This window comes from Embiotoca jacksoni, unplaced genomic scaffold (assembly GCF_022577435.1).
Source record: "Embiotoca jacksoni isolate LCO1_2020_lvr unplaced genomic scaffold, fEmbJac1.0.p SCAF_5, whole genome shotgun sequence".
NCBI classification, from domain to species: Eukaryota; Metazoa; Chordata; class Actinopteri; family Embiotocidae; genus Embiotoca; species Embiotoca jacksoni.
In genome coordinates, this window is record NW_027185403.1 from 12,342,729 (window position 1) to 12,357,995 (window position 15,267).

At 43.1% G+C, this 15,267-nt stretch overlaps 1 protein-coding gene across 2 annotated transcripts in view; it reads right to left on the reverse strand.

Moving 5' to 3' along the window:
• gabrb2a (gamma-aminobutyric acid type A receptor subunit beta2a) overlaps positions 1-15,267 on the reverse strand; it is a 31,552-nt gene that overhangs the window by 5,646 nt on the left and 10,639 nt on the right. For both annotated transcript variants that reach the window (XM_069171300.1, XM_069171299.1), the window contains exons 4-7: positions 14,380-14,600; positions 4,128-4,210; positions 756-893; positions 437-589 (exon numbers count right to left, since the gene is read on the reverse strand). In XM_069171300.1, coding sequence (XP_069027401.1) covers positions 437-589; positions 756-893; positions 4,128-4,210; positions 14,380-14,600 — 595 coding nt within the window. The remainder of the gene's footprint in view (positions 1-436; positions 590-755; positions 894-4,127; positions 4,211-14,379; positions 14,601-15,267) is intronic.

The following is a 15,267-nucleotide window of genomic DNA, read 5'->3' on the forward strand; positions in this document are numbered from 1 at the left end:
GAATGTTGCCAGATTTCGCTTGGCTATAATTCAGCTGCGATCTGGCTCCGATAAACTTGGATCTCCGGCCAGTGAGAGGCTCCGATAGACAGACAGGCAGAGAGAAAGACAGCACGCTTCAAGGTCGAGCGGCAGTGCTTCTTGCTCTGCATGAGTCATGCATATAGTCATCTCTGAACAACAGACATTTAGCCAGGCAGCCTATCACACACTGCTATCACTCACATGCTTAGAGCTAATGAGAAAAAAATTAAATGTGGGAAAAATAAAGAGTGAAAACATCAGGCTCATTACAGACACAATAATGCACAGAACGAAAGCAAGTGGAAATGTAAAAGGCTCAATGTATGTTAAATGGCTCTTTTCATGGTCTGTTATCATTTGGCTTTGGGTTATTTCTCAGGGTCACTGCTGAGCAGAGGCGAGGCGATCCTACCCAGGGCCACTCTGGCAGCCGATGCATCGTAGTTGATCCAGAAGGAGACCCAGGAGAGGATGGTAATCAGGATGGAAGGCATGTATGTCTGCAGGATGAAGTAGCCAATGTTCCTCTTCAGTTTGAAGCTGAGGGACAGGCGGGGGTAGGAACCTGAAGGAGGCACAGGGAGAGAGGAAGTTGGATAGAAATAGAATTTCCACAGCAAAGTTTTCCTTGACACTGGGGAGGCTGCCGTATATGTCTAAAATAAGCCCTCTAAAGGTAAAACCCTGCTCCTACAGAGTCAAAGGACCCCGCTGACTGTCGTGGTGTGTACCTGTCGAGAAGACCACATTCTTGGAGATGAGTTTGTAGTCGACAATAGAGAACTGCGGCAGCTCTATTCTGTCGACCCCGGACACGGCGCCGTCTCCACCTCGCCAGTAAAACTCGATATCATCTGTGGTGTATCCGTCTGTAGAGGAGAAAGCCCGGACACTCAGAGAAACATGATCATTACCCATTAATGATCTTTATTATGTCCTAGCATAGTGCAGTGTAAGGGGTTCTGTCTGTTTTAGCCCATTCACTACAAGTGATGCTCACCATTTTCTAGAGCGGCAATCACCATTCAGTTTATATTTTAGGGGTCACAAGATGATGAAGTTTTGAAAAAAGGGAAGGAAATACATCTAAGCTATATTCTTGGGGAAAAGGATAGTTTTCAGGCTTAGACAAATTTTCAATTACTTTAATTAGAAATTAAAACTTTGAAGAGGGGTTGCAATTTGACTTGAAGGTCCACAAGCCAAAAAGCTTGGGGATCATAAAGCATGCACACATTTAAAATCTCCCAGTTAATCAATTATAATATATAAAATATTCAAAAATTTTGTATGTTGGAGCGTCCAAGAAAGAAGAGTTATCAAAAAGGTCTCTGTTCTTTTTCTCGACTACATCGCCAACACAAACAAGTAACTTTCATAAAACAATATTCACTGAGATGGATTGCTGTCTCTAGCAGGTTTGCTTTCATAACCTATTTCCACCAACTTGAAACAAAGACTGTAACTGCCAGGAGTAAACTAGTTTATGATATATTTGTGTGCTGTTGAGAATCACTGGCATTACTGAAAAACACAGTCCTTTGAAAAAGCAATAGAATCTGAAAAAAGGTGTGTGGTGAGACAGTTACAAGTAAAAAGCCTGAAAACTTCCCTTAAGCTTATTAGTGTAAAGTAGAAAATTAATTTCTACATAACTGCAAACATGCAAATGAATGGAGCTCTACTATAGGTGTTGCAGCGACAAAGAAGAAACTCAGTGCCTAGAAAAGAATGATGAATATTTGGTATTTGTGACTTTCATGTTCAAAACATTTCCATGTTTGTGTAAGTGTTTGTTGCACATTGATTGAAACCAATGCAGGAGCACTCAGTGGGCTGTTGTGTTGCAGGCTGTTGTGTTGCAGGCTGTCTGCCTCTGACTAGAGCAGCGTCACAGGCAAACAGGGAGCAGCCATCTCTCTGCTCCGAGTTCTACTTTGTCTGCCTCACACTCAAAATAGAGGCAGTGACCTATTCAGATGTGATGAATAATTAAACTCCAAGGCTTTGATTTTTAAAAATTAACACAAAATTCTTTGTTGCTATGGCGCTGACATTCAAGGTGAAGTTAGTCATGAGCGCTCACGTTGGGTTGTTATTGGTCGGACAGGCAGCCAGCTTCACCCACAGGCCTTTTTCACAGCAGACATTTTGATTTGTCAGAGTAGGAGAAGCACAGGTGTTACTAATAATATCAGCAATGGCTTCCTTCTGCATGAGCCTGTATGCACAAAATCAGGGCTCAGGAAATGAACAGCCATCATTCATTCTATTATTTATACCTGTGCTTTCCCTGCTGTGAAGTAGGGCTTCTATCTCTGATGTTGGTCTGAGGGTGTAAATCCTGCATCGTTGACAGTTGAGGTAATGGTGCACTTAAATGTATAGTTTTTGTTTTAAAATAGGCTGGACCCTGTAGCTCAGGGTCAACAAACAGGAGGGATTTCCGCATCTGTTGAGTTTTTGCAACACACTTGGTGCAGCAGGATAGAGCATGTGGGACTGACTCAAAATAAACTACAAGGTGTGTTCGTGGTCGTGAAGGAACACATCAACCGGTGCAGCAGTGTGGCTCACTGGTGTGTTTTTAGCAGATTTTGGACAATAAAGGAGCTCTTTGGCCCAGAGGGCTAAACTAGTTTGAGGCTACAGAAGCACTAGTTGTTAGTAGTATAAATTATTTGTTCTTCTCATGGCATTTTTTTTTAATGCATTTCTTGTTTGTTTGTTTGTTGGTTTAGATATGAGAAGCGTTGTGAGGGAACAGTTTATGGCCTGTAGATAACTGGTCGGTGGGTGTGTAGCTCCATTAGTTTCAGACAATTGTCTCTGTAGGTTTTTCTGAAAGATGTCAATGTATTACATCAGGGTACTCATCCTGGGCTGTCATGTGAGCCCATGAAGAGAGACAGTGCAATAAGAGGTAACGTATGCAAACAGTGTGTCGATGTGTATTTGTATTTGTACATGTGTGATAGATCTTTAGTATTAAGAGCAGTAGGAATGATTTATGTCTCAGTGCAGCCCAGCGTGAGAGACCAGTGGCCTGAGCTGCTGATGTATTGGGGGATCTGGGGTTTTAAGACCTGTGTCTGTTAAAAATGCATCAAGTTTATCAAGGGAAGTGAGAGTTCTCTGGGCTCATTAGTCTGAATAAAATAGCATGCTCTGGCATGAAGCAATTCCAACGTTAAAACCGTTGCCAGTTAATCCATATGAGAGCAGATACTGCCTGGTGATCAAAACTGGAGCTGTGTGTGTGTGTGTGTGTGTGTGTGTGTGTGTGTGTGTGTGCATATTTTGTATTGGGCTGCCTGAGAGAGGAGGAAAAAAAAAGAGCGCTTGAGTGATGGAGAGAGAGATAGAAAGGCTGAGAGGAAAAGAAAAGAAAAGAAGAAGAGGATGAGACTGTGCAAAGAAAGGAGATGAGAAACAGAAAGAGAGAGCGATGGCGAGCATAATGGGAGAGGAGCAGTGAGGGGCGGTTCTGACCCGCACTGTTTTTGTGCTGCTTAACGCTGCTGGCAATAGTGTGATCAAACCCGGAAAGACTGAGCCCTACACCACATCCCAACCCCATAATCCTTTTCTCCAGGGACCCAGATAAAACACGCAGAGGACCTCGACTTTCTCTCTCATGTTCTTCCACTCTCCCTCACTCCCTCGACTCGAGAGCACTGGATCACGTACAATTACAAACTCCATGTGAAATGAGCTCTTTGTAATGTACAAACATGGAGGCAGTTTCGGGAGAAAGCAGCACATAACATCCGCTATCAGCACACCCCTGAAACACTGGACCTAATCAGGCTCCTCCACGCCTTGGGAAGCCACTGCAGTTGGAGTTGAATTAATTAGGCTGGATGTTATCAGTCACTGAGCCATTAGTGATGTTCCTCTTCTTGATGCTTATCTCTTGATATCTCATCAGCCTTTCTCAGCATTTTACATCCAGTCTTATCACCTTACCTTCTACCTTGGTGCCACTGGGCCGACAGACTGTTTTTAACTGGATTTCAGAGCTGCATGCGTACGTGGGATCTGTTTAATTCTACGTCTGTGTGTGGGTGTGAGAGCTGGTTGTCAGGGACAACGGTACTTACAGCTTTCGATCTCCAGGGTGCAGTTTTGCTCATCTAGAGGATAGCGGCGCAGGTCCATCATGCAGGCTGCAGTTGTGGTGATCCTACACACAGACAGGGATGAAAAATACAGGATTCATGGCAGAACTGGTCGAGGCAGCCGTGAGCAGCCCAGCTAATTTTATTTGACCTTCACCACCAAGTACGACGTGCCCATCACAGCAGGATGATGACAAACCTCTATAACTAAGGAGCACCTGACGTGGAAGTATTCCTCCGAATGTAATATGACGAAATGGAAAATGGCATCAAATCTGTGCATCAATATGAACTCCATATCAAATGCTGTTTGCCGGATCTGAGAAAATCTCCCAAAAAGAAGCTTTTTGTAATTTGGACGAGAGATTGAGATGAAAAAATTAAGTAGATAAAAACAGTTTACCAGTAGGTCGGCTCTGTCTGCCCTTTTCGAGTTAAGTTCCTGTTTTGAGGGCCTCAAAATAAACCTCCTGCTGTGGTATAACTTCTCCACTGGGTCCCAACTATAAGTGCTGGCTACAAACATGATGCTACAAAAAAAAAATCCTCTCTCTTCTTTAAGGATCGGTTCAGTCTTTTAGTCCAGTTCACTGCTGATTGAATGCCCTATTTACCCTTTTTTCATTTTATCCTTACAGTTTTTGTAATTAGATAGGATTTGATGTTCATGTAAATTTTGCATTTTTGCTTTTTATTTTATTATCCTCTCATTTCACCAATTCGTATAAATAAAGGTTAAACAAATTAATTAATTCATGTAGATTCTTGTTTACCAACAGACATCCAGGAATCCTCTGAGCCCTGAACAGTGATGTGACGGAAGCAATAGCTTTCTGGTTTGCAGCATTTATAGCTTTTTTAGCACTTGTGCTACATGTGTCCAAAGTCCATACAAGCTAATAATAAGCAAGTTTTGAGTATGTATTGTTTTCCCATTGCAAAACTACATGTACAGCACACTATAAAGGAGAACACGCATACTAAACATTTTTCTTTTCTTAAAGAGTGCTGTTCATTTACATTGTTGTCCCACAATGCAAAGCATGAAGAAAATGAACTTGCTAATCAGTTATTATATAAATATCTGACTCTGACACCTCCATAAAATCTTCAAAAGACATGAGTAAACATTTGGAAAAATATTTTGTCTTTTACTATGTCCTCCACATTCTGTGCCTGTATTGCATCATTTACTGAACAATGAAGTGCATTTACTTCTTCTAAGAACAGCATACTATTAAGATTAATACATAGTGTCTCAAATTATTACTGCATTTGGTATAGAAGTGGGAGACTCCACTGGTTTTATTTTGATCACATAAAGAGATAAAAACAAAGCCGGGTTCGACCTCTGGTCACGCAACCCTGCAACAAAGAGCCGCCCAGTGTGGGCCAGCCGCGTCCGACAGGTTCACTCAGAGCGACGCACTTCCTGTTACACATGACAAGTTGGCCAGAGCTGAGACGGGCTGGCACCCGGCCGTGGCAAGCCCTCGAGGCTGTCTGAGACACTGGACACACAATTTAACTACACGGACTAAATCTAGCATCCCAGACATGTAAGCCAAACCCACAGACACACACACACACACACACACACACACACACACACACACACACACACACACACACACACACACACACACTGATTGATATAAAACATGATAGCGTCATGCGACCATTATTAATAATAGCAGCCTGTGGGACAATTCCCAGTATAGGTTGAAGCATTCGTTGTAACCGCGGGTTTCCTTTGTCGTAGCTGGTTACTGTTACTTCATCAATTTATTACTTTAGTTGTCCATTTATTCAATGAAAGTGCCCTGCGAGCACCCAGACCTGAACCGACCAGTAGACATCATTATGCCTAGACATTTTTTATTTTATTAAGTAATGTTTTCATTTTATTCTGTTGAATTCTGAGTCTAATTTTCTTAATTCAAGTGAAAGAAATGTGCAACTGTAATGAGATAATATACAATTTTTGTATTATAGTATTGTCCTAAATTGTTTTATTCTGTCTTTCTGTATTACAGAAAATATTCATATTAATTACAAAAATGTTTTAAATATATTGGTTTCTGATGGATACAAAATAATCTCATTGGAAAGGAAAATTATTTAAGAAAGAAAAACTAGAAGAAATACACAAATATTGCTTACTAAATGGGGAGATAATAATAAAATACTTTATCATGGAATATGTAATTCTGTGATGCAGGACTGATAAAAAAATATCATGATTAAAATATATTTGATCATGATATAAATCATTTTTGTGGAAAATGAGTTGAGATTCTTTTCATCAAAAAAGCAGGAAGGTCTTGATCTAATTGTTTCAAAAATCATAATAATACATCCAGACAATATGTCACATAAAGATATATAGATTATTCTATCTATATATTTACATATATATATATATCTATAAAGATATATAGATATAAATACAGATACATATACACACACACAGCTCAAAAAAGAAAACAAAATTCTATGAAAAGTGGTGTCCACTTTCAAGTTCGTAAAAAAAAAAGATTTCAGTTCACACATTTTAGAAATGTTTAAAATCTTCTTCCTGCTCAGCAAAACTGCTGTGCTGTGGAGCTGAGGGATACTGTGGCACCAAAAACTAAATCACAATAGCTTTCCTCTGTTAACTTCATCAAATCTACAAACATGTCTTGAAGAGTTCTTTGTCTTTAATAATTAACAGCAAAAGTTTATTTGAAATATTTCGACATAAGACGTGCAGCTCCCCTGGGCCGAGCCTGGCAAGTTTGGGATTTCATTTCTGAGTTGTGGAGACTCACAGTGTTCTTCTCCCACACTCAGGCTCTCCGTCTCACTCTTGCTCTGCCTCCTTTTTCTCTGGGCTCTTATGTAAGAGCCAGTTAGCAGGGCCATGGTGCACTGGGGGATTAACACAGGAGTCTCATTTCTGTCCTAGTTTATCCCTTTTATGGCCACAACTTACTGGGATGTTGTGCTCACTGGGCAGGCACTTATCACTCACCATCATCACCATCACCACCACTAAATCATCGTGGTGGCACAGGAAGCACAGGGGAAAAGCAGAAATGAGGCCAAAATGGCAGGGGTAAAAATAACAGCCTATTTATAGCCCACCTACATCATCAGCAGAAGTCTCGGAGCTTTTTTTTTGTCTGAGACTCTGCATCGCTGATCAAGAGCTGCATCTGCATCCCGTGGCCGAGCGAGCATGTCCGATACCCACGCTAACAATTAGTAAAATTCTAATAATGAGCGAGGAGGAGAAACGGATGAGGGTTTCTCTGCAGGATTCCCTCCCCGTCTTTGCCTCTCCTCCTCCTCCTCCTCTTCGTCATCTCCACTGCAGCGAGAGTCTGCCGTGGACCTTTGCAGTAGCAGCAACAGCGGCAGCAGTGATCATGAAGCAGAGGCTTGTTTGCTCTTCATCACCATCAGGGCCAGTCCCTCTCTCTCGTCCCAACCTGCCGGCGGAGAGGCCGTGCGCTAGCAGATCACGCAGATTCAAACACGCTACATTTGCTTTGCGTCGGAGCTAATAGGACATGAAGTTCTAAAAAAGGCTGTTTTTTTTTTTTTTTTGTGCATGTTCCCTCAGCCTGGGTTCTCCCTCTCTCTTCTCTCTTCTCTCTGTCTGTGTGTCTGAGTCTGTCTGTGTGTGTGTGTGTGTGTGTGTGTGTGTGTGTGTGTGTGTGTGTGTGTGTGTGTGTGTGTGTGTGTGTGTGTGTGGACCCCCCCTAAGGCAGCCTGTGCACCTTTATTCCAAATGACCTTGTTTACGGACATAACACAACCACCACGAATTCCCAGACAGAATCTAATTTCGAGGGAGCATCGCAGCAGAGACCGAATGCAGAAGGAGATTTTTGCAGGTTGCAAATGCAAATGCTGTGCAGACTTGACATGAGAGCAGAATCATTATTTTAGAAGTTAAAATTAAGATGGAGAGGCTTCCTCCATTTTGGATAGAGAGCTCATGTTGAGCTGAAGAAATGCAGGCAGGATTGTCTCTCCCTGCTAAGGCATTGTTGCCAGATTTGAAAATAAAATGTCTGCAGTCACAACAGAAAGGCTCCTATGTGTGCCAAAGCATGCCCAGTCAAAGGAGAGGGCTCTTCATTTCAAAATAAAGGCACATGCAGCATACAAAGCGTCCTGCCTGATCAGTAACTTCAGAAAGCGATAGATAACTTTGAAGGTGATCTTATTGACGGTATTGACAGAGGGGGGAAAAAGGCAGCTCTCTCCTCCTGGCCGTAGAACATCATCTCCTGAGCTGCAGAGTGGACCACTCCTCACCCTGACAAAAGACGACGTCAGTCTCCACAGCACAAGGATATGTCCTCTCACAAAAGCAGTTACAATATTCACAGAGAGAGGAGAGAGGAGGGAGGGGGTGGGGTCGGGGTGTGGGGGGATCCTAATAATTTCTCCATTTTGAATGAAGTCTGACCTTCACGTCTCTTTCTCTCTCTTTGGCTCTGCCTTATTTCTGCGTCGCTCGCTGTGAATTTGGAGCAACATGTATCAGGAGTCATGCACTGAATGTCTCTGGTTATTCCTCTCTTCCTGCCCAAAATGAAATGCTAACTTTAGTCTGTGTTTTCCTGTTGTGTGTGCATGTGTGTGTGTTTTTTTATTTTTTTCTCACGGCCTGGGTGGTATCTTATTGGCTGAGCCTTTTCAGGGGCTGGGTAATTAGATCAGACTGCCTCTCCCCGAGAGTCAAACCGAGCTGCAAAGTGACAGTTGGGAGCACTGTTGTAATTTTCTGCTCCTCCTGGTAATTGAAGACCAGGATTTGGCAGGATTGGGATGCGCTGTATATCCAGAGAATAAGGAGTAAACAACACCCTCACCCTTCCTCCTCCACATGCACCCCAAAAATAACACTCGCCTACTCACACACACCCACCCGTAGACACAGATCCTGCGCGCACGTGCACATGCACACGCACACGCACACACACACACACACACACACACACACACACACACACACACACACACACATCTAATGCCTCCTGCTAACTGAACAACAGTCTAATCTACTGCTGTTCCCCAGGTACAGTGTTAGCTAATTTCAGTTAGTTCAGCACAAATCCATGTTCACCTCTGAGGCCAATGATATGTTTACTTTTGATGCTCATCATGCAGGAATATAGCAAGACAACATGATATTGAATAGCATGACATGTTTACTAGACATCTAAACAAAGGCAACAAACTAATGAAATGATGCAGAAGAATTTAGTTTAATTCTAAGTTATTACACAAAGTGTTTTTAAATTGTTAAGAGACAGATTGAGTGGTTGAGTTTTGAAAAGCTTAAAGTGTTTCAGCTGGAATGAATGAACATGTGAGGGTCACTGCATTGTATATGCAGTAGTTATTGGATTGATTGACATTTTTAGGGCATATCAAATTCTAGCTATGCACCGCAAAGCATATCCTTGCAAGGGATTAAGGGGGTAATCCAGTGATTAAATATTGCACCTCCATAAAGTTGGGAACTCCAAAGATACAGATAAAGATTTTTAAAAATTCATCACAATTGCAGTCAAAGCGGGCCGAGATATCTTAACTGCTAAGCTCCATAAAAATGGGATCCTACATTTCCCACAATGCAACTCAGTAGCGTCTTTCTGTTAGGCTCTTCAACACTGTAACATCTCGTTTTGAAACTGCGTGTTTTCTGATGGTAAAAGTGTAAAGTCTCCAAGTCAAAGCTGAGGTAACCCAATGACATCACCAAGGCATCATCAAGGTTACATTTTAGACCCGGGAAAGCTCTTCTGCAGCAAGTGGCAACCAACCACCCAATGGTTTGTGAACTGCCATTTTGAAGCCACAAGTCTGGCATTGCGTTTGTCACCATCTTACTATTTCCGAGTCAGAACTGGCCATATTTGGGCAAGCTGGGGAGCAGGGAGCAGTGGATCTTAATCTCTGAGGACAGTATGGGCCGCCCGCCTATAGGGGAAACCTGACTGCACAACAGACCTGTCAATCAAACAGACATGTCCCAAACAACACGTCTTATATATCGGATTATGAATGGAATTATTTTCAGGTGGACTGCCGGAAAACTGATCACAAGGAGTGAATTTAGCAAATGACACTAAAATGACTTGTAGAAAAAATGTATTGACTTTGTATTTCATGAGAGAAGTTGAATGGAAGTCTATACAGCACCCTCCTCACACCCTTCACCTCCACTCCACTCTCAGTCAGGTGTCATACACCTCCTCCCATCATGATCAAGAGGAGCCACCTCCCACCTGATCAGGTGAGGAAGGCTACAGGCCCGGATGCAATCAGCTCCAGGCTGCTCAGGGACTTTGTAGATCAGCTGTGCGAGGTACTTCTGCACATTTTCAACCTGAGCCTCAGCCTGGAGAGAGTCCCGGTCCTCTGGAAAACCTCCTGTGTGGTTACAGTCACAAAGACTGCACACCCCAAGGAGCCAAACCACTTCAGACCTGTAGCCTTAACCTCCCACCTGACGAAAGCGATGGAGAGGATCATTCTATGCTACCTCAGACCCCCGGTGAGCACTACGCTGGACCCCCTGCAGTTCGCTTATAGAGCAGCATTGGTGTGGAGGCAACGGTCATTTACTTGCTGCACAGATCCCTCTCTCACCTGGAGAACACTGGCAGCACTGTGAGGGTCATGTTCTATGACTTCTTCAGCGCGTTCAACACCAGACAGCCATCACTGCTAGGGGGGGAAGCTGCAGGGAGCTGGAGGGAGTTCAAGTCGACGGCCGCCTGACTGCATGGACCGTCGACTACCTCACCAACAGACCGCAGTATGTGAGGCTTCACAACTGTGTGTCTGATGTGGTGCTCTCCCCCTTCCTGTTCTCCCTGTACACGTCAGACTTCAGGGACAACACTGACTGCTGCCACATCCAGACGTTCTCTGATGATACAGCCATCGTTGGACGCGTATCAGAAGGGAACGACCTGGAGTACAGGGACTCATCGCTGACCTCGTACACTGGAGTGATCTCAATCACCTCTGGATTAACGCCAGTAAAACGAAGGAGATGGTGATCAATTTCCGCAGGAAGGCAACACCAACTACACCAGTGAACATCCAGGGATTAGATATTGACATTGTGGACACATACAAATTCCTGGGTGTTCGCCTCAACAATAAACTGGACTGGTCACAGATGCCCTATTCAAGAAGGGCCAAAGTCGACTCCATCTCCTGAGAAGACTGAGGTCCTTTGGAGTCTGCAGGACTCTGCTGAGGACATTCTACGACACTGTGGTGGCGTCTGCCATCTTTTATGTAGTGGTCTGCTGGGGCTGCGCAGGCACAGAGAGGGACAGGAGACGACTGAACAAACTGGTCAAAAGGGCGAGCTCTGTCCTAGACAGTCCTCTGGAGGTGGGTGAGAGGAGGATGTTAGCCAAGCTGACATCGATCATGGACAACACCTCTCACCCCCTCCATGAGACTGTAGGAGCTTTAAGCAGCTCGTTCAGCGGCAGACTGCTGCACCCTCAGTGCAGGAAGGAGCGCTACCGCAGGTCGTTTGTCCCGACAGCAGTCAGACTGGTCAACGCCAGCATATCATAATGTAGCACTGTATGTCATAGCACCTGACACTGTTTTCACCCCGTTTTGTGGGGTCATTTACCTTTTTTTCCAAAAAAAATTCCCCACTGTGGGATAAATAAAGTCTTATCTTATCTTATCTTATCTTATCTTATCTTATCGTATTGTATCTTATCTTATCTTATTTTATGGATTAACAGCTGTCATTACTTTACCTTTTTGGTTACTTTTGGGAATAATATTTTACTTACAAGACATTCAGTCAGTTTAAAAAATGTGATGCATTGTTAGCGATTAAACTAATGTACATAAGGTAGTTCAAATTAGCTCCTTGACCAAATACCCCATTAAAGGCTGCTTACATGTCAATAATAACTCTTTAAGATTATTAAATTATATATGCTAGTATACCTTTGCAGTGCTTATTTTGGTGCTTATTTTGAACTTTATTGTTTTTAGTACAGGACTTTTAACGGCTGCTGTCCTTACTTAACTCACGGATCTAAATAAATCTTCCACCACTGCGGACCTTTAATGATGACAATGACAAGAATGAATTCATAGCGCAGCAGATAACATCCCAGACACAAACTAAGACACTCTGACAGGACGTGTTCACGTACGTCCCGGTTCTCTGTTGACGTGTCTGCGTCACCTCTCAGTTAGCCATCTCTTCCACATCCACTAAAGCCCTGCTGTTGCAACCAGCCGGCCCGTCTCTACAGGTATGTGTCAGTGTGCTCAGAGCGCACAGGCATCTGGCCGGGCTGACTCTGACAGCAGCTTGTGTCTGGCCTTGCTAGCATCAAATAAAACCTGGACCAAACCCACGAACCAAATAATGGAGGAGCCGGGAGGCACCCAGTACTGACAAGGACAACGTATCAGAGGTAACAACCACATCTCTCTGCTGCACGCACACCCTCAAATTTTACAACACTTTTACAACTCTACAAGCCTCCGTCGCTTTTTGGCTGTTGTGCAAAAATATGTGCTAGCTTTATATAATTGAGACAGAGCGTTATAAATTACATTTCTCGACTGTTGAAACAAAATGTAGCGATGAATAATCTGGTGCAGTGCAGATACTTAAATTTTTTAAGCAGTCTTTGCGCAAGAAGGGCATCTCAGTCTAGAGAGAGAATGACTAAAATACTGCAACATCTTGAATTAGCAACAATAACCTCAGCTTTTAAACACACACACAGACACACACACACTGGTGACACATCAGAGGAGGCAGCAGCACAGTGATGGACGGGTTGTGTTAGCCTGTGCAGTCAAATGCGCAGCATCAGTGCAAATACAGATTCAGTGTTTGTATTGAACTGCTACATTATTGATTATGAGCTATCAATTATTGATGACAGCATCCTCAGAGGCATCACAGTCCAGCACCACAAAGAGACATCTTGTAGATGGGCTGAACCATTGTACACAATTCGACTCAGTTTGGCAGTTTGTACCACGTTGCTTCATTATTGATCATAACCAATCAATTATTGATATTGATGATCATCAGGGGATATGAAAGGCTTCAATATGAGGGCATATAGCTCCTCCTATACACAGCTGGTGAAGGATAGTTCTGCTTATTTACAGCTTGGGCCTCATGTTCCTAGTTTTGGCCATCAGCTTTAATAACCCTGCATGCACCTGTGTTATTAGTGAGGTCTCAGTAACTTCTCTCTAACAGTTACTTTGACGAAGTCAGACGAGGAAGGAAACGGGTGGTCAGGCAAACAGAAGGGTTGTTAACGAGTCATCAGTCAGTGTAACCTGAATCACTGGTCCCCGAGCAAATCCTCCTCGTGACCCCACACAGTCACAGGCCTCGTGTCTTTTGAATTGTGACCAGTTAGACCAAAGACGGACATTTTTTTCAAAGATCAGATAATCTTTTACAATAATATTGAAATTCTTGAATACTGTCAGAAGAGAAAATACATATTTTTTTTGTTTTTCTCTATAATAACCCTTTTTTAGTGGAGGAGGTACAATGCACTGTGATTTTCATTCTCGTAATCAATTTCAGCTTTTAGTTTTATTTGACTCCTTTATGATCCTGTTATTATTCTATATTCCCCTGTTTTGTCTGAGTGATACACTTTACATTGCTTTGTTGTTGAAAGGTACCATACATTTAAACCTGCGTCGCCTGGCCTTGATTTGTCGTCTTCTTTTCAGTCTTGTTAATCATTTCAGGATGCACCATGTGGCCCTTTAACAATAGTCCTTCATTGCACATTGAAAAGTGCAGTTTCAATATAGTAAGTAGAGTTGGTTGAGTTTGAATTCAGAAGTCAAACTCTTCACCGTGGGTAGTAATTTTTCACTTTCACTTCCATTTTCTCTAGCAGAGATTTCGGAGGTTTGCTGTATGTTCATCTGACCACTCATGTTTCTTGGCACGCTCAACATTTTTTAAGGCTCTTGCCCTGTTCTCAGATCTCAGCAATTCATTTTACTGTCTCCAATAAGAGTAATTGCCAAAATACACAAAATTGAAAGCCGCAATAGTTTCAATTCAAAATTAGAGTTCATTAAAAAGGCTCAGTCAGTGATGATGCCCCTAATAAAACCCCATTACTGCATTAAGCACCATTTATTAACAATGCGATGAGAAGGGCAGCCATAAAAGGTTTACCTGAGTCCATAAAGCACCGTCCCATCCGGGTGAAGACGGATCATCCTGTTCTTGACCGTGACGCCGTGAACGAAGGACTTCTTGTCGTTGAGGAAGTAAGTGTCGGGGACCCACAGCTGGTCGGCCACTCGGTTATCCAGAGTTAGGTTGTAGGCGATCTCAGAGTAGGACAGGCGTTTGTCCCGCCATGCTTGCTGGAAGTACATCGTCAAGGTGTAGTCCTGGAGGACAGAGGAGTCTATTTAGTAATGTAAGCACAAAACTTCAAAGCCAAACTAATGTTTGATGCTATAAAGCCAAAAAATCCAACACTTTCTCCAAAAATCCTTCATAATCTGTTTTATCCCCCACCACCACCACTCAGCGGGGGAGCACATTGAGCACCAACAGCATGTCATCTCAGGCTCACATCTCAACGTAGGTCCATAGACGTGTCCCGGCCTGCTGAATGGACATCTGCATAGTGAGAAGGTCAGCCAAAAGGTTGTTGGTTGTCTGAAAGGCCAGAGCCTGTACTAAGGGCCATGGTGGCGAGGGTTGGGAGGTTAATATTTAACTATCCTCACTTAATTTTGAGACCATAACCAGGGGGGAACTTTCTCAGCTGGCTGAATATTGTAGCGCTAAAAATATCTGCTTCCACTTGAACGAACGAATCCACTTTCTGCTTTACGGAGACAATGCTCCCTCTAATGCAAACTGCCAGTAGATTTCTGCAGCTGGGGCTTCCTCCCTCTGTCTCTTTTACTGCCTGGTTTTGCATAATAAACAACCAGTGCTACCGAGGTTCAGGGGAGAGTTTTCCAGATTTAACCTTGGTGGAAAATAAACTGTATTTATACTGTACAGTTTGTTTTTACACATGCTCAGAGATGTGGCAGTAAACTG